Here is a 27,209-nt window from a genome sequence, read left to right as displayed (position 1 = left end):
GTGTCTCGGTTTACAGATTATTTTGAGCAGTATTACAGAGTGTACGATGGACTTCTCGGGGGTTCCTTGGAATGACTCAAGTCTCCTGGTTATTTAAGCCATTGCAAACCCTTTAAAAAACTTTAATTGCTTGTACAGCACAATGTAGTGTACACTTGGTCATCATTTGATGCGAATGCTTTATTTATATATTGTTTGCCTCTTTTATCTCATTAATTTGCTTTGCAATTAAAGTAGCATGACTTTGGCCTGACACAGTTGAGCCCCAAAGCAGAGCTGAATTTGCTTTGCGTCTTAGTTTTTCAGTAATTCCAGAGGATTTATATTATGTAATGTTAATATGTGAATTTTAAAATTTTGTAAATACATTATTGTGGAAATTTAAAGTACAAAAAATTATTAAAGACATTTGCTGATTTCTGGGGAATATCTGTGAACTTACATTTGGGATACCGTGATTTAGTCTCTCTCATAGTTATTCTTAAATAGATGCTATCTGACACCTTAAAAATCCTATAATCTGTGGCTCTTTATTGAATAATCTGCTTAGGTGTAGTATGAAAAATTTTGGCAAATGTCAGAATAGAGGAATGGGAGTTTTGTTACCTTCAACTGTAGGGTATCTGTTAAATTTTTAAAAATAATTTATGGTATAATTTATAAGCATAATTCTAATTTTATATAAGTTTGATGACAGTATAATTTTTGTATCTTTTAAAACTTTGTTGTTTTTAATTTTAATTTCAATACAGTTAACTAACATACAGTGTTAGTTTTAGGTGTATGGTACAGTGATTCAGCAATTCTATACATTATCAGTGCTCATCATAAGAATACTCTTTAATCCCCATCACATATTTCACCCATCCCCCTACCCACCTCCCTTTGGCAACAGGAGAGTTCTCTACAGTTAAGAGTCTGTTTCAATTTTTACATCTTTTGTTGGCATTGACATTTGTGAAATTTGAAACAGATATGCCTGTGTTGAAAGTAGCTGACAACAGAGAATGATTTTGTGTTTGTTTTTAAGACTATTTTTTAGAGCAGTTTTAGGTCCACAGCAAAATTGAGAGGAAGGTATAGAGATTTCAACATCCCCCACGATATTGGTATATTTGTTACAATTGATGAACCTATCTTGACACATAATCACCCGAAGACCACAGTTTCACTTTAGAGTTCACTCTTGGTGTTTTGCATTACAAATGTGTAATGATACCATGTATCCCTTATGGTATCATACAGAGTATTTTCACTGCCCTAAAAATCCCCTGTGTTCCACCTATTCATCCCTTCTCTGACCAACCCCTGGCAAACCACTGTTGTTTTTACTGCCTTCATGGTCAGAGTCTTACCTTTTTCAGAATGTCTTATTGTTGGAATCATACAACATGTAGCCTTTTCAGATTCATCTTTTTTCATTTAGTAATAAGCATTTAAGGTTACTCCATGTCTTTTCAGTGCTTGCTAACTCATTTCTTTTTAGTGTGGTATGATGTACCACATCTTGATTGCTTCTAAGTTTGGCAATTATGAATAAAACTACTATAAACATTTCTGTATGGGTTTTTGTGTACACATAAGTTTCCATCTCCTTTGGGTAAACACCAAGAAGCTGGATTACTAGATCATCTGGTTAGAGTATGTTTAGTTTTGTAGGAAACCAACAACCTGTCTTCCAAAGTGGCTGTACCATTTTGCATTCCCACCAGCAGTGAATGAGAATTCCTGTTGTTCCACAGCCTCGTCAGTATTTGGTGTTATCAGTGTCCTGTACTTCAGACATTCTGATAGGTGTAATGGTATCTTGTTGTTGTTTTAATTTACATTTCCCTGATGGCATATGATGTGGAGCATCTTTTCATGGGCTTATTGCCATCTGTGTGTCTTCTATGATGAGGTGTGTGTGAAGGTCTTTGGTCCCTATTTTAATTGATTTTTTTTCCCTATTGTTGACTTTGAAGAGTGGTTTTTATTTTGAGTAACAGTCCTTTATCAGTTGTGTCTTCTGTAGATATTTTCTTCCAGTCTGTGGTTTGTCTTCTCATTTCTCTTGACATTGTCTTGTGTAGAGCAGAAGTTTTTAATTTCAATGAAATCTAATTTATCCATTATTTATTTCATGGATCTTGCCTTTGATTTTGTATTTAAGAGTCATTGACATACCCATGGTCACCCAGATTTTCTCCTGTGTTATCTTCCAGGAGTTGCATAGTTTTGCAGTTTACTTTTAGGTCTATCATCCATTTTGAGTTAATTTTTATGAGAAGTATAAGCTGTGTGTGTGTGTGTGTGTGTGTGTGTGTGTGTGTGTGTGTGTGTGTATTTTATTTAAATGTCCAGTTGTTTCAGACCATTTGTTGAAAAGACCGTCTTCCCTCCATTGTATTGCCTTTGTTCCTTTGTTAAAGATAGTTAACTGTTTTTATGTGGTTCTATTTCTAGGCTGTTTTGTTCCATGGAACTTTTTTGTCCATTTTTAACCAGTACCATACTTGATTAGTATATCTGTCTTGATTACTATAGCTGTAGAGTGAATCTTGAAGTTGAGTAGTGTTAGTCTTCCCACTTTGTTGTTCTCCTTCAATACTGTATTGGCTATTCTGTGTCTTTTGCCTTTACATTTTAGAATCAGTTTGTTGATATACACAAAATAATATGCTGGTATTTTGGTTGGGGTTGCACTGACTCTATATTTCAGATTGGGAAGAATGGGCATCTTGACAGTATTGAGTCTTCCTATCCATTTATTCAGTTCTTTGATTTTGTTTGTTGGAGTTTTGCCATGTTCCTTATATAGATCTCAGACATATTCTGTTAGATATGTACTTGAGTATTTTATATTTTTGGTTATTAATGTAAGTGATATTGTTTTTAATATCAAATTCCAATTGTTCATTGCTACTATGTTCATTGCTGGAAAGCTGTTGACTTTTTTATGTTAACCTTGTATCCTGCAACCTTGATGTAATCTTTTTATTAAGTTCCAAGAATTTTTTTGGTCAATTCTTTGGGATTTCTATATAGGTGATCATGTCATCTATGCCCTTTCCTTCTAAAGGGTTTCAGGAATAACTTTTTTCTTTTAATACATTAGAAACCATTTAGTTTTATTAAATATATAAAGTTCATACTTGGTCTAAATAAAGCACTTAAATAAAGCACACCACTGTGTGCTCCTTGGTGAAAAAATAGATTACAAACAATCAAGAAACATTTTTGGGGATGCCTGGGTGGCCCAATCAGTTAAGTGTCCGACTTCCGTGCAGGTCATGATCTCACAGTTAGTGGGTTTGAGCCCCACTTTGGGCTCTGACAGCTCAGAGCCTGGAGCCTGCTTCAGATTCTCTCTCTCTCTCTCTCTCTCTCTCTCTCTCTCTCTCTCTCTCTGTCTCTCTCTGCCCCTCCCCCACTCACAGTCTCTCTCAAAAATAAATAAATGTTAAAAAAATAAAAGCATTTTTGTTCTCCTGATACAATCATCTGAGAGTTGTGCGTTCTTTGGTTTTCAAGACTGAGACCAATTATTTAGTAAACATGAATGTACAATAAATGTATGCCCTTGTAGAAAAGTAAGCTATACTTTTCTCTGATGTATGTGAATATTCTTTCATTTCAATCACATCAGCTGATATTCCTGACTTCTATATATTCATGATTTCACTATTATGAGGATACATCAGGATTTTAAAGGACTCCCAACTTTTTTTCCTTAAAGAGCAATTGGTATAGCAATTTATTTATAAAATTCACAGTGTTCCTTTGCCTTACTTTAATGTAGAAGAATGATGCCCTAAATACATACTTCATGTTGGTTTACATCAATGTTATATCAGCCACAAAAAGCATCTCTCATATATTTTACATTACAGGGTCTTCAGTCTTCTGTGGAAAAGTAGATATACACAAAGCCTACCTAATATAAAAGGGTCTCATATCTTTGATTATCAATCAGCTACATGATTTCATATATTCACTAGGAACAAAGGCAGAGCATGAAATGATAATATTTGCTCTTCAAAAAATCTCAAATACTATCCAATATAAAAAGGTACATTGAAAATATTTGTTTGTCCAGATATCCATCCCCTTGATCCTTTGAGGCATACTATCAAATAAATTTTCTAAGTGTTTTAATTTTGAATTATTCTCTAGAGTTAATACTCTGATTTAGAGTAATTTCTGAAAAGTGTTAATGACTTGCTGCTTTTACTGTGAATTCAAGAAAAGTTGTTGATTGTTGTCATTGTGTTGAGCTTTTTATTTGTTAGGATGGAATAGTGTCTTTCAGGCTCCTTACGTGTATAATCAGAATCTAGAAGTCTGTATGGTGGGTTTTTTTTTAAGTATTTATCTTCTACCAGATTTGGTTTCAACTCTGTTGTTAATTCAAGTATTGATAAGAGTGAGATTACTGTGCTCTCTTCAGCAGCACATATACTAAATTTGGAACGATACAGAGAAGATTAGCGTGACCCCTGCGCAAGGATGACATGCAAATTCATGAAGCGTTCCATATTTTTTTTCACTCATATGAGGACTTTAAGAGACAAAACAGATGAACATAAGGGAAGGGAAACAAAAATAATATAAAAACAGGGAGGGGGACAAAACAGAAGAGACTCATAAATATGGAGAACAAACTGAGGGTTGCTAGATGGGTTGGGGGGGATGGGCTAAATGGGTAAGGGGCACTAAGGAATCTACTCCTGAAATCATTGTTGCACTATATGCTAACTAATTTAGATGTAAATTTTAAAAAATAAAAAATAAAATTAAAAAAAGAGATTACTAAGGATTAAGATAGAAAAGAGAAAAAAAAGCTAATATAGTTATCTTTAACTCTTTGCAAGATAAACTGAGTATAATTTGATTATTTTGTTGACTGCTCCTTCTTCAAAAGAATTTTGCTCTCCCTGGAAAAACATATCTAGGGTTGTTAATTTTGACTCCTGTACTGTGTAGGAAAGAGAGGAGAGTGGAATGTAGTGAACTTTGAATAGCTAATGAGCACTCAAAGAGATAATGACAGCATATCATGATTTGTAGTTTTAGAAAGTGGTTTTACATTCATTATCTTATTTGGTATTCACACTACTTAGAATGGTTGATATAGAGGTTTATCTCTTTTGCTTTCTAATTGAGGAAATTGAGAAACTGTTAATCTTGTCCAAGTTGATACCTTGTAAAGTAAATAGTAGAGATGACATGAAAATAAAAGGTTTCTTGTTCAGAGGCTCATGTACTTTCTACTGAACTACAGTCTCTTTTCTTTTTTTATGTTAAAAAATTTTTTAACGTTTATTTTTTTGAGAGAGAGAGACAGAGTGTGAGTGGGTGAGGGGCAGAGAGAGGGAGTCACAGATTCTGAAGCAGGCTCCATGCTCCAAGTTGTCAGCACAGAGCCTAGCGTGGCGCTGGAACTCATGAACCGTGAGATCATGAGCTGAGCTGAAGTCGGACACTTTAACCTACTGAGCCACCCAGGCACCCTAAACCAAAGTTTTCTATAGAAGATGGTGTCTAGCATTTAGCAACATAGCATATGTATCTTTACCATTGTTTTGCCTTGTGACCTTGGAAATAATGATTTAACCACTTTTTACTGTGTACTCTGTTCTTCAACCAGAGTTTGATACTTGGCAATTTATGTCCCATAGAGTTATAGCACTTAAAGTGATTGAGAAGAAAGATTTAATTATTTTAATTTTAATTTTTCATTATTTGCCACAATTATTACCTATTTTTATTTACAGTGTCATTTTTACTTATCATTATAATTGTTTTGTCATTATTATTACTTTAATGAGACATTACATTTTACCCACATTTCACATTTAGAATGGAAGGAAAGAACAAATTCAGAAAACTAGAGAAATGGATGCTAGAATTTATACATTCACATCAGTGCTACTTTTCCAGACAGTGATCTTGAGAAGCTATGTACTTGCTGCCATTGCTCAAAATATCCAGTGGATCAGGGGCGCCTGGGGGCTCTGTCAGTTGAGCATCTGTCTTCGGCTCAGGTCATGATTTCATGGTTCATGAGTTCGAGTCCTGAGTCAGGCTCTGTGCTGACAGCTGGAAGTCTGCTTCAGATTCTGTGTCTCCCTCTCTCTCTGCCCCTTCCTTGCTCATGCTCTGTCTCTCTCAAAAATAAATAAACATTAAAAAATTTTTTTTTAAAAATCCGGTGGATCTCATTTTTAAAATAATGGCTATAGGATTTTATGCATCTATACAAAGATGTATCTATTCAACATGAAAATATTAACTCAGCCAACAGTTGTTGGGTTTACATGATACTGATAATTAACATTCAGAACATTTTTAACTAGTGTATGTAGATTCAGAAACAATGGATTTTATGAGCATTTTTGTAGAGTAGATTGATAGAATGAGTTATCTTTAAATTGATGATTGTTTTTTTTCCCCCTTTAGTCAGCAGATAAGCAGCGAGCTCTAGAAGAAACCAAAGCCTACACCACCCAGTCCTTAGCAAGTGTTGCGTATCTGATAAATACCTTGGCCAACAATGTCCTGCAGATGCTGGATATCCAAGCATCCCAGCTACGAAGGATGGAATCTTCAATCAATCATATTTCACAAGTGAGACCACACTGCTTTTCTATTTTGCCTCTGAGGAACACTATAAACACAAGCAATCTGTATAATGCTGGCAGGCTTTATCATGTGAGTTAACTCACATGTATGATTTGCAAAATACAAATTCAGTATCAGGTTGTTTTTGATTCTTTTTGTGGAGCGATTCTTTATGAATTTGACAGGGAAGCAGATTTTAATACTTTTATTAAAATTCAGTAGTCATGTTAAAATAATCATCTTTGAGTGAAAATTTCTCTGGTTTCTTCCAACTTGTACTGAATTCCACATTTCTTTATCTTCAAAAAAAATATTAATGTGATAGCCTAATCACTTCTTTACATTTTTTTTTCTGTTGGTAGGACTTTTGTTTAATCAGGATGGTACCGTATCTCAATAAAGAAAATATTAATTTAAGTGAACTTATAAAATTATCTTTATATAAAACTTAAAAAAGTTTAATGTTATACTTTTTTCCATTGTAAAAGCCATTCCCTTAATATATAGAAAAATAAAAAAATGGAAAAACAAACCCTTTCACCACTGTTTAAACTTTTTACTTTTAATACTTTATTCCAATACATTTTTCCTATAGTTTTAAAAACGTAGCTGTGATTATATTATGTATAGAATTTTGGATTTTGTTCTTTTAACTTACTATGACAACAGATATCTTCCCATGATGTTACAAACTCTTCATAAACATTTTCAATGGCTGTATAATATTGCATGTGTATGTCACAGCTTTCGTAACCATTTCTGTATTTGGGGGCCATTTAAATAATACTGCAATGAAAAGCCAATTTGTAATTGCAAAATGAATTTTAAAAAACATTAAAAAGATAAAGGTTTTGATCTGCCTGCTTCTCTTTGATGAGATCTTTGGAGCTTTTCTAGTTTAGCTGTCTTGTTACTGAGTAGCAGAGTTTAGGATGCTTCTGAAATTGACTAATCCAACAAATTTTCAAAGTCTGAAGCTTAATTTGTGTAATTAAATAAAATAGAGTCCAGATAATCAAACCAGATATGAGAAGACTCACTTATATTTGCTATTTGAAAGTTCACCAAACTGATTTAGAGGGACTTCTTGTTATTTAATACTATTTAATCTTAAAAATGTATTTGCCACTGTAAGGTTTTCTTTACATCCCATATGAAATTCTGTAGACATTGTATAATTTACTGCTTGCTATATTGCTGTATCTCTTAAAGTAAAAAACAAGCCCTCCCCCAAACCCCCCAAGAATTGGTGAGTTTTAACGAGAAGTAAATTTTATTTGGAAGTGACCCCTTAGAAGAAATAATAATAATGAAATAGATGAACTTGGTTTTCTGTAAAAGGAGGGATATTGACAAATTACTAATCTGATAGAGAATTTTGGGGTTTACAATTAAGAGTTTTAGAATTTCTGCATATTTGAAGTCTTAACAAAGGACCAAAAAAGACTATGAGAAGAAAAGTTCAAATGTAGAAGAGACATTAATAGAGTTTCTAAAAAGGATGAACAATTTGTTATTAGTTTGTGAAAGTAGAAGAGATTGTGAAGATAGATGATGACAATAAGCAAATAATAATGAAAGATAATCATCTGTTTTTTAAAAGTAATCTCTATACCCAACGTGGGGCTCAAACTTATGCCTCTGAGATCAAGAGTCAGATGCTCTACTGACTGAACCAACCAGGTGCCCTGATAATCATCTGTTTTTTGATTAGAATTCTGTACTACTTTGGTAGAGAAGGGTAGCAGTTTTTTTTTTTAATTTTTAAAACATTTTTATTTTTTGAGAGAGAGAGAGAGAAAATGAGATGGAGAGGGGCAGAGCGAGAGGGAGACACAGAATCTGAAGCAGGCTCCAGGCTCTGAGCTGTCAGCACAGAGCCCAATGTGGGGCCCGAACTCATTAACGGTGAGATCATGACCTGAGCTGAAGTCAGCCGCCCAACTGACTGAGCCACCCAGGCACCTGAGAAGGGTAGCAGTCTTAAGGAGGAAGGTGAATAAGTCTACTCTAAGTTGTAATTATATGTATGAATTCAGTTAATGAGAACATTTTATTTTTGAGTGTCACATAAATCTACATATAATTAATAGTCTAATTAGTACTGTCTTTTAAAGCCATTTTAATGGAGTAAGTGAAAAATGGGAGAGATGAATGGATAGAGATTAGTAGGTCAGAAATAACAGGGGCCAGGGGCACCTTGGTGGCTCAGTCGGTTAAGCATCAGACTTCGGCTTAGGTCATGATCTCATGGTTCATGAGTTCGAGCCCCACTTCGGGCTCTCTGGTATTAGCACAGAGCCTAGAGCCTGCTTTGGATCCTGTCTGCGCCCGCCTCCCCCACTGGTTCTGTCTGTCTTTCTGTCTCACTTTCTCTCAAATATATGTAAACTTAAAAAAAAAAAAAAAAGGGAAATAACAGGGGCCTGAGTCAGAGCTGTCAAGAATATGTTGACTCTCCTTCATTTGAAGTTGAACAATCCCTGGAAGGGTGAGGGATTTGCAGTTGTATAATACCTGTTAAGTCTTTACAAAAGAGTATGCTGGGTGAGAGGCTGAATAGGAGAAATGGGCTGATGGAGGACTGTCAGTGCAGAGCCTGCTTTGGATTCTCTGTCTCCTGGTTTCTCTTCCTCTCTCTCTCTCACCCTCTCTCTCTCTCAAAAATAAATTAAATAAATAAATAAACATTAAAAAAGAAAAGTCAGTTGAACATCAGAGTTATTTGATACTCTTTAGACTGAAAGATTATAGTATGAGAAAACATTTTCTGTTTACAAAGCAAATACTTAGTAAATACTCTAAATACAAGGATTGGCAAACCTTTTCTGTAAAGGACCAGCTAGTCAATATTTTAGGCTTTGTGGGCCACATGTGTAGTATCAGTTTTGTGTTATTCTCTGTGTGCGTGTGTATTTAAACAACTATTTAAAAATGTAAAAAGCTATTCTAACTTGTAGGTCATATAAAAGCAGTCTGCAGGCCAGATTTAGCATGTAGGCTGTAGTTTTTGCAAGCCCTTGTTCTTAAATACTGTTATTTTCTAATGTTTGGTAATTATATTTATTATTATTATTATTATGCTTTATTAAGAATATTACTATGTTTTTAGAGGGAGCCAGAACGTTCTTATGGTATCTTGAGATTAGATTTCCCTTTCCTTTCCTTTCCTTTCCTTTCCTTTCCTTTCCTTTCCTTTCCTTTCCTTTCCTTTCCTTTCCTTTTCTTTCCTTTCCTTTCCTTTTTTCTTTTCTTTTCATTTCTTTTCTTTTCTTTTCTTTTCTTTTCTTTTCTTTTCTCTTTTTTCTTTTCTCTTCTCTTTCTATCTTTCTTTCTTTTTTTTTTTTTTGGCAATTTGAGCAAAAGTATTAGGTTTAGAGAATTTGGAGAGAAGATTGGATTGAAGAAGGAAAGAAATGGAGGTTCAGTCAGGTCAAAGACCAGATCACATATTTATTGGAATGCTAGTAAGTATTAAGAGTTGTTTTGTAGGAATTGTCTGGTAGAGTGGTTCAGGACTAGGAGATACTGGATCTCTGATGTATTTGCTTTCTTTCCTCATCAGTATCTTTTTTCTGTGTCATGGGTAGGAACCTTATCACTTTTCAGCCGCCTAGTGCTCTACCTCTTTTCTCCATATGTTTGGGAGTGGGGAGGGTCAGGGATCTAAGTTTTACTTTGATTCTTCTGCTGACTTGTGTGACATTTGACTTGAACTTCAGTTTTCTTATCTGTAAAATGATAAGACTGATTAGATGATATCTGAGCTATTTTCCATTTGGAATTCTTTATTCTTTTGAGGTTCCTACAAATGAACTTGATTTATATTTGCTTTTTTTCTTTCTATTCTGCTGGCTCTGCTATTCACCTCAGTCTGTGCCCCGCTGACCTCAACCCTCCATCACTCTGATATAACTGAACTATTGCCTAAATTATTCTGAATTAGAATCTGAAGATGGGAATTCCATTGACTTAGCCAACTGAATGGCAGAGGTTTTAAAAAACAAAATAGAATTGATTACGAATATTTAGTATCAGACTTTTTTGTACTAAACATAGTATGAAGTAGTGCACTAATTTACACCACACTCACCATATCCATACGAAGTATTAGGATAGGTTCTTGATGTAGATTACCTTAGGTAGTTTAAGGGTGGCAATTTAATTTTTATTTTTTATTTATTTTTTAAAGATTTTATTTTTAGGGCATCTGGGTGGCTCAGTCAGTTGAGCGTCTGACTTCAGCTCAGGTCATTATCTCACAGTTCATGAGTTTGAGCCCCACATTGGCTTGCTATCGTCAGCCTGTCAACACAGAGCCCACTTTAGATCCTCTGCCCCCTCTCTCTGCCCCTCCCCCACTTGTGCTCTCTCAGAAATAAATATTTTTAAAAAATTTGTTTTTAAGTAATCTCTACACCCATTGTGGGGCTCAAACTCACAACCCTGAGGTCAAGAGTCACATGTTCCACTGACTCAGCCAGCCAGGTGCCCCAAGGATGGCAATTAAAAAAATTTTTTTTAAACATTTATTTTTGAGGGACAGAGAGAGGCAGAGTATGAGTGGGGGAGGAGCAGAGAGAGAGGGAGACACAGAATCTGAAGCAGACTCCAGGCTCTGAACTGTCAGCACAGAGCCCGATGTTGGGCTCGAACCCACAAACTATGAGATCATGATCTGAGCCGAAGTCGGATGCTTAGCCGACTAAGCCACTCAGGCGCCTCCCAAGGGTGGCAATTTTAAAGAAATCCTATCTCTAGCTTTGTTGCTGTTATCTTATTTCTTTGGAAGCATATTATTTAAAAAGCTAACAAATTTTTAATTTTAAAACTGAGAGTAGGAGTTAAATTAACATTAAATATTTTTCAAAAATATATAGTTATCAGAACAAACATTTAATTTTACTGAATTACTTGTATAAACATACATAGCTACTTTTAAGTCAGTATAGCATTATGTGTAAGGTTGAATGCTATTACTGTGTCCTTGACTTTGTGTCCATTTCTGGTTAGTTAAAAAAAAAAAGGTTTATGAGAACATTATTCAAACTAAAATTCTTTTTTTTTAAATATATTTTTTAAGTTTACTTATTTCTTTTTGAGAGAGACAGAGACAGTGTGAGCAGGGGAGGGGCAGAGAGAGAGGGGGAGAGAGAGAATCTCAAGCAGGCTTCTCACTGCCAGCACAGAGCCTGACATGGGGCCAGACTCACAAACCGTGAGATGACCTGAGCAGAAACCAAGAGTTGGATGCTTAATGGACTGAGCCACCCAGGTCCCCCAAACTAAAATTCTTATAAGCTTATAAACTAAAACTTTTCCAAGCCAGGCCTGTCGCTTTTCTCAACTTAACCTAAAGAGTCAATACTGTCTACATTCAGTTCATCATGGCTTAAAGTGTATTTATTTTGAGACAGAGTGTGTGGTGTGAGTGTGAGGTGGGGGAGGGGCAGAGTGAGAGAGGCTACGAATCCCAAGCAGACCACACGCTGTCAATGCAGAGCCGGACTTGGGATTCTATCCCACGAACCATGAGGTTGTGACCTGAGCCGAAATCAAGAGGTGGACACTTAACCGACTCAGCCACGCAAGTGCCCCCTCATTATGGCTTAGAAGAAGATCAGGGGGTTCAAAGGCAACATAAAGAACTTAAAGAGTAGTGTTCTTCCCACTCTAAGAGCTGACTAGAATTTATTTGGCCAGGTGTTGAAGTAGTTAACAGAGAGTAAAGGAAATAGGAAGGAATGATTATTAAATGCTATGAGAAGGGAAGTAATTCTTCTCAAGGGCTAGATACTAAAAGGCGGTGGAAGTTCTAAACCCCTGAGGAACTTACCATGTTAGGTAATTTTTAAAAATTTATTTATTTATTTTGAGAGAAAGAGAGAGAGTGTGCATGTGTGAGCAGGGGAGGGGCAGAGAGAGAGAGGGAGAGAGAGAATCCCACGCAGGCTCTGTGCTGTCAGCACACAGCCCAACTGGGAGTTTGAACTCATGAACTGTGAGATCATGACCTGAGTTGAAATCAAGAGCTGGACATTTAACCAATTGAGCCACCCAGGAGTCCCAGGTAATTTTTTGTTTAAAAAACTTTGTAGCCTTGGGGTGTCTGTGTGCTCTGTCAGTTAAGCATCCGACTCAATCTCAGCTCAGGCCTTGATCTCAGGGTTGTGAGTTCAGGTCCCACACTGGGCTCCGTGCTGGGCATGAAGCCTACTTAAGAACAAACTTTATAGCCTTGTTTAAAAATTCGATTTTAAATTAAGGAGATCCTTTGAAAGGTTATCAATATGTAATTATTCATAGAAGATAGGGTTTATACAGTTTTAAAATTCTTACGTATAGTTTATATCGTTTTATAAAAAATGAATAAGTGAAAATTGCCATTTAGTAATAACTAATTTGTTTTATGAAAGATGAATAATTTAAAGCCTATTTGTCATTTAAATAATTAAATGCTTATTTGAAACATTAACTTATAATTAAAAAATTGAGACATATTTGAAAACACCCAACTTAGTTGAGTTATTCCACCGTAACTATTTGCAGATGTTTTCTCACACTGATGATCAGCTGAAGTAGTACTGTCCAGTACAGTCACCTTTTGATTATCTGTGTTAATGGGCCACAACAATGCATGGGTAATCCTAAAACAAAGTACTTTATACAGTACCTGCCTGATACCTGTTGTGGCCTGAGCATGTGTTTGATCCATGAAGGAGATGTAGGAGTGGGTCTCAGGCTTGCAAGGGAGTTGGGAGCCATATGGTTATCTGAGGGTGATAAGAGGTATCCTAGAGAGCTTGGGTTTGGCACTACTTGGCTAAAGTGTCATGGGGGAAGCCCACAGCATGTGAGACCAGACTTGGCAATAGCCATGAGAAGGATAGAGAAACAAATTAATAAGGATCTGTTAATAGGAATAGACCACACAGTTGCAGTGACATTATTTGGTGTTATTTTTTGGTTAACAGGTAACAAACAATAGTAGTATTTATTAAAAGTTACTTGCATTAGTTTTGGTCATCTTTGCTAAACACATTTTTTACTTGCCACAGGTAAGTGGTATTATTGAGAACTCTACTAAATAAGACTAAATTTATTATCATGTAACCAACAACTCTAGAAGTGACAGGATAAATTTGAAATACTTTTTTTTCTATTAAAATTCTTCCTAAATATCAATGTTGAACTTGTACTTCCAAAATTTAACACATTTTAGTTTTGTAATTTCAAAGAGTATGAAAAGGCAAGGCAATGATGATTACTGAAGGCTATGAATTTGATTTAGGAAAAACAGAGTAGCCATATTTTTAATAAAAAAATATAAGAGCTTTAAAAAAATTATTTTAAAACTAATAATTGGCTGTGAGTTGATGAATGTTGAAGCTGGATTTTAGGTATATAGAGGAGTGTTCATTCTGTTACTCCATCTAATTTGAATGTGATTTTCCCCAAGAGAAACCTTTGAAAAATTTGAAGTAGGTGATTGCTGAAAATTTCAGAATGTTATAGACCAAACTTTCTTCTCCTTCCTTATGGAGTAGATTTATTGTTCTCTGTTATTATTCAGATTCTAAATAAAATCATAGCTATCTATTTTCTGAAGATATATTTGATTCACAAGAACTCCTACAGTTCAACCTAGTGTGGTAGTAGGATGGGAAGAATACAACTTATGCTCTTTGATTTTCTTAACCATATATTACTTTCATTACTGTATATGTTTTTAAAAAGTTAAAGACACCAAATATCTATACTTATCCAGTCGCTAGAGACATTAATCTTAAATCAACTCTTGTAACAAGTCTGGAAACAATTGATATTTGAGAGTGCATAATGTAAGGATAAGTGAATTAGTCTCTCCTCTAGATCATTGGTTCTCAATCCGGGTAGTTTTACCCCTGCAGAGACATTTGGCACTGCAGACATTTTTGGTTGTCACAACTTGGGGTGCTCTTGGTATCTTCTGGGATGCTTCTTCACATTGTACAATACTCAGGACAGCTTCCCACAACAAAGAATGATCTGGCCCCAAATCTCAATAGTGTCTCTGTTGAGAAGCCCTGCTCTAGTTTTTCCCAGATGTAGGTATTCTTTTAAAATAGACAACTAGAATATTATATAGTGAAACTAAATTCTTTTGATTTCCCATGTATATATCCTGTTAAGAATTATGTTTTAGAGCATGCATTCAGTTTTTACTGGTAATTAATACAAGAAGCAACATTTTTCTCTTCAGAATTCCTTCAACCAAATCCTTTTAGAGTTTAGTCCTGGGAAAATTGTCCCTTCCTCATGAAGGGATATGTTTCCTTGTAATTCATTGTACTTTGCCTTCTCTCCTAGGAAGATGTAAGAGCCCAATTTTATGTCCTTTTATAGCAACTAGCCCTTATTTAGGCTCATAAGTCTGAGATCTTTTTCTTTGCTATACTGGTTTTTGTTTTATCCTTAGCATAAAGGTTTGTGGGTTTGGGCTGTGTGTTTGTGTGTATATAAAGAGAACATAGAAGTAATATGTAAATGCCCCAGTCACCAGGTATGATCAAATGTTTTGAGTGCTTTTTTTAAAAAAAAAGCCTCAATTTTTTCAAACAATTAAAAAAATGTGCTTACTATAAAATGTAACTATATATTAGTGCAGATATGGAAAGTTGCTTCCCCATTTTTATTTTGTAGAGATTTATTCATATTTCCAGCATGAAAATTTGAAATTGAAGTTTCAGTTTGCAGTAAGCTTAGAATTCTATGGTTGCTTGGGTTTGCATTCTTATGGCTTCATTTTTGAATAGGATAATTATGTTTCTAAAAACAACATGGAGGGGCTCAGTTGGTTAAGCATCTGACTCTTGATTTCGGCTCAGGTCATGATCTCACAGTTTGTGAGTTTCAGTCTGGCATTGGGCTCTGTGCTGGTGGGCCCCCCCCCCCAAAACAAATAAACTTAAAAAAATAAAAAGTGGGGTGGAAACAATGTCTCAAGAAAATAACATTCTCTGATAAATTTTCCTTTACTGATGTGTTTAAGACCAGTTATATAAAAAATAGTTACAAAAATGTGCCTATTTTCTTTGGTTTTTGTTTATTTTGAAGTGTACTTAATATATACGAAATCTTCTTAGCCCATATTTTTAATGATTTAGAATGTGACTCATTAAAAATTATTCAAAATGAGATTTTTATTTCTCTGAAGATTTTTATTTCTCTGAAGTTAAAAATAAAAATTTCTCTGAATTATTGTCACTAATACACAAATTTCTTTTTTTCTGTTACAGCTCTACCAAGTAGTTGAAAAGGAAAGCAGATTTTGTCATTTTTACTTAACATGCTCAGAAAAAGCTCAAAGATTATTTTTGTTTTAAAAAGAAATACTTAAATGATAAAGTTACTACCTTGGCCAGTCTTTGATTTGATACTTTATTTAGATACTAGTTGTGAAGCTTACAGATCCTGTTGGCTTTTAGTCTTTTGGCTGAGGGGCACCTGGGTTATGGGTTATCAGTTGGTTATGGTTGGTGACTTCAGTTCAGGTTATGATTTCATAGTTTGTGCATTTGAGCCCCACGTCAGGCTCTGTGCTGACAGCTCAGAGCCTGGAGCCTGCTTCAGATCTATGTCTTTCTCTCTCTCTGCCCTTCCCCTGCTTGTGCTCTGTCTCTCTGTCTCTCTCAAAAATAAACAGACATTTAAAAAAATTGTTTTTAAGTCTTTTCATTGAAATAAGAGGCTTTGAATTTGTTTCAAGTTTCCTTCATACCATAGGTAGTTTAAGAGGATAGATAATCAGCTTTCATATTTCATAAAGTGATATTTAGTACTGTCATATGGTCATCTTTTCTGTATTATTACAGATATTTTATTTTTTGTTTTTGAAAAACGTTTTGAAAGTGTTTTTTATTTTTGAAGTTTGTGTATTTATTTTGAGAGAGACAGAGACAGTGGGAGTGGGTGAGGGGCAGAGAGAGAGGGAGAAAGAATCCCAAGCAGGCTCTGCACTGACAGCACAAACTCTTAATTTCCACTCAGGTCATGATCTTGTGGTTTGTGGGTTTGAGCCCTGCATCAGGCTCTGTGCTGGGAGTGTGGAGCCTGCTTGGGATTCTCTCTCTCTCCCTCCCTCTCTGCTCCTCCCCAGCTCGCTCTCTCTCTCTCTCTTTTAACATAAATAAAAACACTTTAAAAAATTAAAAAATATAAAATAATTGCTCTTCATATGCCACTAAATTATAGCCTGCTGTTTGAAAATGCTGTTTAATAGTATTAATTAAATTAATAAGAAACATAGTATTATCTGTGTACAGAAATTCACCCTCTATTAGCAAATGGAAAAGTAAAAAAACACATCCTATGTGAACATTTAATAAACCCAATAAATTAATGAAATATTTTATGAGTATTGTGTCATAAAAAACAAATTTTTTTTGTAAAAAAATGTTAACATTGTATTTATATTTTAGGCCCTTTTTTTTTTTTAAACGTTTATTTATTTATTGAGAGAAGACACAGCATGAGAAGGGGAGGGGCAGAGAGAGAGAGGGAGTCACAGATTCTGAAGCAGACTCCACATTCTGAGCTGTCATCACAGAGCCTGATGTGGGGCTCGAACTCACGAACTGCAAGATCATGACTTGAGCCGAAGTTGGACGCTCAACCTACTGAGCCACCCAGGCTCCTTTTTTTTTTTTTTTTTTAATAAAAAAGGCATTTAAACACCAATGGAAATTACACTAATAGGTTATTTTAAAATGTAACCAACTTAACCACTGGGGTTTTCTTGATCATTGTATTAGTATAAATATAAATGGGGTTTGGGAAAAATTAGCATGCTTTAACCCAAGGATTGGCAAACTTTTTCTGTAAAGGCCCAGCTAATAAATATTTTAGGCTTTGCAGGCCATACAGCCTTTGTTACAACATTCATCTTTGCCCTTGTAATATGAAAATATGTAAGTGAGTAGAATGGCAGTGGTCCAATAAAATTTTATGTATAGAAACTGAAATTTGAATTCTGTATAATTTTCACATGTCATGGCACTAATTTTCTTTAGACTTTTTAAAACCATTAAAACATGTAAATACCACTCCTGGGTTGTAAAAACAAAAAACTTCAGGTGGTAAAAAACTTAGTGGGCCAGATTTGGTCTGCCAGCCATGATTTGCCAGCCCTTGCTTTAGCCTAGAAATGGAGAAAGCCAGTAGGTCCAAAAAGGAGAAAATTTAGCCATTGGGGTTAAGAATATAAATAATGATGTTAAGTCACTGAGCACCTATATTTTGGCTTTTCCGGTTATTAGAACTATACATTCTCGTGTTGCACTTACATTATATTTTTCAGACCGTTGATATTCATAAAGAGAAAGTTGCAAGAAGAGAGATTGGTATTTTGACTACCAATAAAAACACTTCAAGGACACATAAGATTATTGCTCCAGCCAATCTTGAACGACCAGTTCGTTATATTAGAAAACCTATTGACTATACAATTCTAGATGATATTGGACATGGAGTAAAGGTAAGTATAATTTTTGTCAGCCTTTTAAAAATAGCAGTCCATAATGAAATGCTTTAGAAAATGAAGCTTTTATCTTTTTTGGAAGCCCAAGTTTTGGCCCAGTTGTGGTTCTGAAGATTCCTTACTACTATAACTATTTTATCCTTCTTGCTTCTTCTTAGTGCTATGTTGTCAAGTTTTAAGCAGTCATCTGTAAATGAAATGCATTTATTTAAACAGTTATGATTAGACCTTATGTAGATTGGGCAAATAAGTGTGGTATAATTTCTGTAGTCTTTTAATGACTTAATATGACTGATTAAAAGATTACTTAGCATGTTATTAAAGTATTTACCTTACCTCAAGAATTTATCAGCAAGCTTCTGGCATTAGTTTTCAGAAAGAACATATGTAAACAAACATGTACTTTGAATTTTTCTAAAATAATTCTGTCTTAACATTTGGGTGAGAATAGTGTAGACAATAGTAATATATGAATTAATATTTCTACCCATTTTGAATATGTAGCCATTATGTGTTTTGGCTATCTTTTAAAATGTATTAGAGTGCCTGCTGTATATATAAAATACCATGATCAAAACTGAAGTGCATATAAATTTCAATGAAATTGGTATTTATACTTAAACTATTTGGAGCATCAGCTAAGTATTAAGTAGCTTAAAGTTTACATCTTAATCATTGATTTGAAAGGCAGTGACTTATTAAATGTGACTTTGGATAAATATATACAATATACATATAAGTGAAACTGTATAGTTTATGCAGTTGATTTATGTCTGTATATATAAGCAAATGTAAATTAAAAAAATACACTATACTAGTATGGCTAGAAATCAGTTAAGTCTAAATTTAATGTATATCTTGGTAAAAGAAAACATACAGTATAATTAAAAAAATATTTTTCTTAGAATTTTAATATAAGCATTATTATCTGGAATTTGATATTTAATTTTATAAAATACTTAAAATTTTATAATTTTGAGATTTTTTTTCAAGGCTAATAACTGTAAATAGAAAATTTTAGGATACTGCTGGAATCTACTTCCAAAAGGCACTTAGAATAAAGCATAATATTTGTGCTTGCCCATTTACATAATAAAAACATGATTTCCTTCCCACTCCAATTCTTAATTCAAGTAAAATATTACTCTTTTGGGACTCTGTAGTCCTTCTTATTTGGACTTTTAGTGTTTAGGTGACACTAATGTGAAGAAATCTTTAATAATGTTTTTTGAATAAAGCAATGTCATATAATTTCATCAAAAAACCTTCCTGTTCATGACACATTCTGCTTTGACCACTCTTTCTATGATCTACTGAAACATTATTTTTTAATGCTGAATGCTTAACTTGTTTTTTCTTTGTTTTTTTCCTTTCTCTTCACATCCTGAAGTTCCAACTAACCTTTCAATGCTTTTTTTCCTTACCTCTTTTATTTGCTCCATTTATGCATTAAGTGGTTGCTTAGATTTAAGGTAAGAGATTCCAGGGCTGGATTTCCATTCTTTGTTCTTATGTAGAATATTACATATGGGGAGTGAAGAGATACTCGGTACTTGGCCTTCTAAAATCAACAAATAATTCCTCTTTTTAATATTTAAAACTTTTTGTCATGCAACTTTGTGGTGTGTCTTCATGTTCTGTGAGGGCAGATTTTTTTGTGTTGTTCACCACCTTGTCCTGTGCTCCTAGAACAGTGCCTGACACACACACTAGTGGCTTAGTAAATATTTTTGAATAAATGCTTATTTTGCAATGTTAATATGTTTTGTGAAAATAAAATGTAAGTTACCGTATCATAAAATGTCATTATGGAGTAAAATTAGCTGGATTTTTGTAAATGTAGAATTTATGTTATGGATTGGAGGGCCAACTAATGTGCTTCATTTAACCCTCCCCCTGTGTAATAGCCTTTTTATTCTATAAATGGTGTGCTTTATTATACACTTGTGGCCAGTATGTCATTATCTCTTGACTCTTAGTCAATGTAAAGAAAGTGAGAAGTGGAAAATATTCAGTGTTATGGGTTTTTTTTTAAGTTGCAGTATCATGTATTTTGCTAAAATCAAGATTAGTTTCTTTTTTTCCAATATTTCAGTATAAACTCATTTTAAGAGTTCTTCTAGCTGAATATTATATCAAAACATCAAAAGTTCATGATAATATTTAACAACAGGTTAAAAATTAGAGAAATATTTTGTTATGTGTTTCAGTAACAGTTTAGGTGTTTTTTTCTTTTTTCTTTCTTTTTTTTTTTTTTTTACAGTTTTAGTATTTTGGAGAATTAATGGTAAAAGACATTCAAGTATATTCAAGAAGTCTCTTTTAAATACCGTTACTAAAATCGTATTCACCAAACTAAGCATGCATTTCCTTTTTGTTCTTATTTTCTTAACTGACCCTTGTAATTTATTTTCAAATACATTTTCTTTCTAAACCCTGTTATTTGCCATGTCTTCAGTATAGAAAGTGATGACAGGAAGATAACTGAGATCTGAATCATTAACTATTAACCACGGCCACTGACATTTCAACAGATCTGATAGAGAGATGTGACTAGAGGAGTTGAGGCAAATAGTACTTCTTTTTTTTTTTTCCAACGTTTTTTTTTTTATTTTTATTTTTGGGACAGAGAGAGACAGAGCATGAACGGGGGAGGGGCAGAGAGAGAGGGAGACACAGAATCGGAAACAGGCTCCAGGCTCTGAGCCATCAGCCCAGAGCCTGACGCGGGGCTCGAACTCACGGACCGCGAGATCGTGACCTGGCTGAAGTCGGACGCTTAACCGACTGCGCCACCCAGGCACCCCAAATAGTACTTCTTGTGTTATTGAATAGATGATGTTGGCTCCAAGCCCTCAGTCTTGCTGAGTGAAGGCATGTGGAATTGTGAGGAGAGTGCTTTTGCATAACAAAGAACTACACCCAAAGCAGTGTGTAGTCGCTTGGCTCTTTTCCTGTAAATACTATATGCAGATTTTGGCTGTTGATGTTTTAAAGTGATTGAAGAGAACAGAAAGATTACCTGAATGAAACACAGAAGTGGACTAATTCTTTTCCTCGTAAGTTTAGACCAGCTTGCCTAAGCTGCTATCCCATGCTCATTTCCTCCAGATTCCTTCTTGACCTTCCTGGGTTCAGGATCTGTTCATGTGAGAGACAGACCAAAATGAGTGGGAAATGAGAGAAGCTCCTAGAAAGCAAGGAAATATCACACTTGGATAAGATTCCTTAACATCTTTGCTGTTTGTACCAAAAACCTTCACTCTTTGGGTACTGTGGCTCTATATAGGTGTTGCTGTTATATCTGGGTGCAGTTTACTGAGCGAGAAGAGTACCCTGCATTCATCCTAGAAGCTACAATGCACCAACGTTCTGTCTTTTCTTCCTTCCTGTCCCCCTCCCCTCTTTTTTTTAAGCACATTGTTAATAATTTTTGGTGAACCAAAACAAAGTAGAGTGAAAAAAGTATTCAGCATATAACAAATTATTTCTCTTTTAGTGCTGGTATAAAAATGATTGGTTTTCAAAGGGTGATGAATGGAATAATATAATACATTAAGGTAGAAAATAGAATTTAAAAATGTTAAAGTTGGAAAGGACTGCAGATAATAAACCATATAAAAGTGTAATTTACCTTGAACTATACATACTGCTCCTCCTTGTATATTTAAATCCTGCTTTTTAAAAATGTTTATTAATACTGATATTTCTTTTTTTGGAGATTTCTATAATTTGTAGACATTCCTTTTTGTTTAAAACATAGTCTTATTCTAAAATATTCTAAGTTCCTTAAAAGCAGAGAAATCATTTTATAGGCCTTTGTGTCTCATTCTGACCCCCTGCCATGTCTCCCTTAATTTTCATATTCCTTGGCGTGCCTGGGTGGCTCAGTCAGTTAAGCATCTGACTTCGGCTCAGGCCATGATCTTGTGGTTTGTGGGTTCGAGCCCTGCGTTGGGCTCTGTGCTGACAGCTCGGAGCCTGGAGCCTGCTTCGGATTCTGTGTCTCCCCTTCTCTCTGCCCCTCCCATGCTCATGCTCTTTATCTCTTAATAACAAAAATGTTAAAAATTAAAAAAGAAAATTTTTTCATATTCCATTGCCTACTAGTCTGGTAGATGAAAAGTGGTTGATAAATGAGGAATATGCCACAGATAACCATTTTAGAATGTGTCTGGTACTATTCTGTCACAGCAGGTCATCTGTCAGTGGGAGATTTCTTCATAGCAGAAGTGTCCTTTGTGAACTAGAGATATCTGGCCAGCCAGCTTTATAAAAAATACTGAAGTTCACAGGGTTCTGAAAAAGCACTGAGATTTGTCATAAACATTGTATTTTGATATATCAAGGTTCAAGGAGTTGTTGAATGTACCAAAAAAGCATAGAGCAGGAGAGTAGGAGCACTGTAGAAAAAATATTAAGGCCATAAGAATGAGCTTGATGCTTGGTGCTAGTAGTAGAGATCGCCAAAGCCTGGGAGATAGGACCACTCTTTGAACATAAAAGAACTTTTCTACCTCCAGTATTACCTACATTCCTTAGTCACAGGCCAATGGCAAAGTATTTGAGCATTGTCACTTAAATGAAATAATTCTTCTGTTTTGAGGATTTCTTTTTGGTGGGAAAAAAAGGGGGAGAATGTTTCCTACTGTTTCCTCCTTATACCTAATACCTGCTTTACTTAGCTCTCAATGATGACTTTCCCCTTTATAGAATTAAAAAATGCCCACATAATTCGATGGTTAAAAGCTTCATTCTGATTTCCAAAAAAGACTTTGAAGTATAATGAACACGCACACTCATGATTCAGGACCATTAACTGCATGTTTATGAACCAGATGATAGTTCTGCTTATGTTTATAGTTTGTTTTAAAGTTTCATATGGAATTGCTGTAATGAAGTAAGTGTAGCTCTGCTTTGTTTTCTTTGTCCTGAGTTTATGGTGCATTCTCATTCTCCTGTCTCTCTTTCTCTCCCTCCCACCCCCCCCCCCCCGGCTGTCCACTTCTCCACACACAAAATTTAGTCCTGTGTTTTGCTGCTTGTGAGGAATTGATGTCTCCCCCATAAACTTCCCTCAAAATAGTGTTTAGAACCATGATGGCTATCAAGTGAATTTTTTTAATCAAATTATTTTATATTTGAAATAAACTTTCTTTAATTATAATACAGATCCTGCCTGTGATAAACATGTTAAGTTTTTATTTGTTTTTTTTTTTTTTTTTAACATTTCTTTATTACTGAGAGACAGAGCATGAGGATGGGAGGGGCAGAGAGAGGAGGAGACATAGAATCTGAAGCAGGCTCCAGGCTCTGAGCTGTTAGCACAGAGCCTGACATGGGGCTTGAACTCACAAACCGTGAGATCATGATCTGAGCCAGTCAGATGCTTAATTGACTGAGCCACACAGGCGCCCCGACACATTAAGTTTTATTTGGCAGTTATTCCTATTCTTGCTCTTTTCCTCAAATTAGATGGCAGTATTTATACTCTGCATAGCATATTCATCGTTTTGCTTAGCCTTTTTCACAAAGGAAAACCACCTTGAAGAAGTATTGAAAAACTCTTTTAGCTTCATATAAAGGTACAGTATCAATAAAGTATAAAATTACAGATTTTTTGGACATTCTACAGGGACTCTGGTTTCTTACATGATTTAAGTTACTTATCCAAACCCCATTAACCAAGCAGATACAATCATTTGATGATTCTACAGATCATAAAATGTATCAAGTTTTGTTTATGGAAGTGTCCACTGGATTTTAATATATAGGTTGTTTATTTTATATATTTTTATAGATTAAAAGACTTCTAGAAGATACTGCAATTTAAATAAAAACACTTTACATGCCAAAACCTTGAATCAAAGTTGAAAAGCTGTTTTCAAGTATTTTAGCTATTCCATATATAGAATAAAATTCTCTTTTACTTTTTCTACTGCTGCTCCTTTTCCTTCCCGTTTCTAGCAAATTGATGTAGTTTAGTGTTGGCTCACCTACTTCTCCCTCATCACTTAAAGTAACTTTGGGTTTTATGTTGTTTAAGGTTGAGCTTAAAGGACTTTGGTTATTACTATAAAAAATCTGATATCATAAATTAAGATTTACAGTTTGAAAAGCTACTGGTTATTTGTCCTATTACTCTTGAAATTTTACCTAAATGTGGATTGATGTTTTAAAAACTTCTGGCATTTTCATTTTAAGATATGATTAGTATACCCTCTGCTTATTAATGAGGGGGGAACAAGGATAAGTTAATCTGTCTTACTTGATAACTGGTTTGTTTTGTGTTTATTAAAAGTAACACCAAAGGATTTCAGATAAACGTTTCACTTGAAAAAATATTGACATCTCAAAGGTATCATTTGTCATTAAAGATTGTTTTAACATCACACACAACTTGTTCACTGGGCTTATTCATTTGCAGAGTTTGTTTCATGATATATTATTTCTTGCCTATTCAGGTAACAAGTAGTATTTCAGGATTTTTAAAAATTTCATTTAAGCCAGAGTAATTTTGGCAGCCTCAGTACTCTGTATTTGGTTATGATTTGTTTTCTTAAAATTTATATTTTGAAATTATAGTTATAAATACATTCTGATTTCAGTGGTGTAATGTCTTGCAGTTTCATTTTATAAATAAAATTGAATACTCCAGACATAATCTTATTAGAAAAGTTAATATCTTTTTTTGAAGTGTTTGGTAATCCACAATATTGGGGGCTTAAAATAGGGTCAGGTATGAACCTATATGTTGAACATATTTACTGTAACCCATTGGTAATCTCAGACAATTTGAGATTGCATTTGAACTATATTTGTGAATGACTTCTCTTACCTCTTTAAGATATCCAGATTTCTAGGGCTTTCTATATGAATGCTGATATACTTCTTTGGTGGCATCATTTGTTTCCAGATTATGCTACTCTCTTTCTCTCATATTTTCAATTAGAGAGAGATGGAATAGTGAGGAGTGATGGCCCAGCTCTGATTTAGGACGATGTTACATCTTTCCCATAATCTTTATTTTCGGCCTGAGTGGGTCTAATTCCCATTGGAACTAGTACATTGCCTTTGGCCTCTGTATTGCTCATAATTGAATGGGATATCTCAGCCCTAACTTTCTAGTTCAGATGTTCAGGAACATGACTTAACTTCTGGCAGCTTTCAGGTAGGTGATTCCTTCATAAAAGAACGTTAAAGAAATCTGAATTGTAAGGCTGATCCACTATTTTAAAAACTGAAAATTTTTTGGTATACCATACAATTTGATTTTGTATTCTCTAGTTACAATGGATCAAAACTATACTGCATATTTTATTGGGAAACATGTATTTTTTATGATATACTTGCTATCTAAAAAACAAGGAATTGTTTAAAGGCATTATTGTTTTTGACCAAGTTTTTCTTAGTTAAAACTAAAGTTCTTATGGTTATCCTATTTAATTTCAATTAAATATAGTATCAAATAGTCTAACCAGTGATCTGTTGGTGTGATGGCCTAATGGCAAATACAGTCTTTGCATACAAGTTTACAATCATTTGAAAATCTCATGTTAGGAAGAGTCCTTTGAGTACAACTGTAGAATAATAGTAGAGTAGAAATTGCATATGAAATGCATGGCCTCTAATTTTTTTTTTTCCTATTTAAACCTTCCCCTCCTTTGTTAAATAGCATAACATTATTTCCCAAAAGTGACATTTTGTTTCACTGCATGCGAGTTGATTTTTCCTCCAAATTTTTTTAGGTGAGTACCCAGAATATGAAGATGGGTGGGCTGCCGCGTACAACACCTCCAACTCAGAAACCCCCCAGTCCCCCTATGTCAGGGAAAGGGACACTTGGGTAAGTATGTAATAATTGAAAACCACTTCATGTAGTGTTGTTGAAAACTAAACACTACATATGTTTAAACTATTTTTTAATATTTGAAACAAGAACATTTTCTTCCCAAGGTTATCCTTTTTTCTGGGAAACATCTTTATAATTTTAAAAAGATTTTGTTTGAAAGTTATTTTTCTGTTGAATTTTAAATTTGAGGTAAAATCCTAGCCCAAGTTCATGGTTTATTATAAATTGTACTCTAATTTCAGAAATGTTTTAGAGTATTCTGATTGTGCTTATTTTAGACTATTCTTCTGGAGAACACTGTAAATTACAAAATTCTGTATGTCTTGTGTGGTTATGAGAATACTGAGCTTTAATTCTATCTCACAGAAGTGAGCTCTGGATTTGACTTGGCAGAAATGGCCATTTAATGTAAAAGCTTAACATTTTTCTTCTGTAGCATCATAATATAAACATTTGGTTTATCATGGAGATTTGTGATCAGGTGGACATAATATATCCCAAAAGCCAGATGACTAAAATGGTGGTCCAGCTGTGCTCCTGCTCTGTGGTTTTGCATAGTCAACCTCTTAGCAATTCAGTTTTTTCATCTGTAAAAGGGGGTAATATTTGTTCTCTATCAACTTTTCAGAGTCATTGTACCACAAATTGGATTTTTCAAAAAATGTGTAAGACAAAGACAAAATGCTTTGATACCCATTGGCTTGATGATACATGCTTAAAATTTTTTAAATTGACAATCTTGTTTTTGGCCCCCTCACCAAAAAAAAAAAAACAACAAAAAAACCAACCAAACAAAAAAAACCATAACCAAAAAAACTGAAAAGAGAGAAAAGAAAAGGGAAAAAAGAAAATGACAAAAATACTAATTAGGACAGGACAAGATGAATAAGAATATAAAAGAAGATAATGTTGGTAGACGAATTATAGTTAGGACAATGGGAAATAAAAGGATAAAAATTAATTCCGGCCAGGAATAGGATGCTTTTATTTAATCTAAGCAAAACAAATTCTGCTTAGATTAGAGAGGAAAGCATCTAGTAGATCAAATAAGATTTAAACTTCAGTGTAGTATGTTTTTATTTATTTATTTATCTATCTATTTATTTAATTTTTCTATTTTTTAAAATTTACATCCAAATTAATTAGCATATAGTGCAACAATGATTTCAGGAGTAGATTCCTTCGTGCCCTTACCCATTTAGCCCATTCTCCCTCCCAGAACCCTTCCAGTAACCC

General features: G+C 34.4%; 1 protein-coding gene and 1 non-coding gene across 18 annotated transcripts in view; both read left to right on the top strand.

Annotated features, from left to right (window-relative positions):
- Positions 1 to 27,209, top strand: part of ABI2 (abl interactor 2) — a 122,396-nt gene that overhangs the window by 51,498 nt on the left and 43,689 nt on the right. For 14 of the 17 annotated variants that reach the window (XM_047083354.1, XM_047083359.1, XM_047083361.1 and 11 more), the window contains exons 2-4: positions 6,442 to 6,609; positions 17,942 to 18,118; positions 25,870 to 25,967. In XM_047083354.1, coding sequence (XP_046939310.1) covers positions 6,442 to 6,609; positions 17,942 to 18,118; positions 25,870 to 25,967 — 443 coding nt within the window. Of the gene's footprint in view, positions 1 to 6,441; positions 6,610 to 13,381; positions 13,393 to 13,523; positions 13,559 to 14,625; positions 14,653 to 17,941; positions 18,119 to 25,869; positions 25,968 to 27,209 lie in introns of those variants that run through there. The other 3 variants (XM_047083369.1, XM_047083370.1, XM_047083368.1) reach the window with 1 other exon arrangement.
- Positions 4,417 to 4,523, top strand: LOC124516694 (U6 spliceosomal RNA). The gene has a single exon (XR_006963104.1). It is a non-coding gene; the product is annotated as a U6 spliceosomal RNA (small nuclear RNA).

The sequence above is a fragment of the Lynx rufus genome, unplaced genomic scaffold, assembly GCF_022079265.1.
Source record: "Lynx rufus isolate CCGP_SWC_20201006 ecotype Redwood Valley unplaced genomic scaffold, mLynRuf1.p SCAF_2, whole genome shotgun sequence".
NCBI lineage: Eukaryota > Metazoa > Chordata > Mammalia > Carnivora > Felidae > Lynx > Lynx rufus.
Note: the sequence above shows the minus strand (reverse complement) of the source record. Positions and strands in the feature narration are given on the sequence as shown.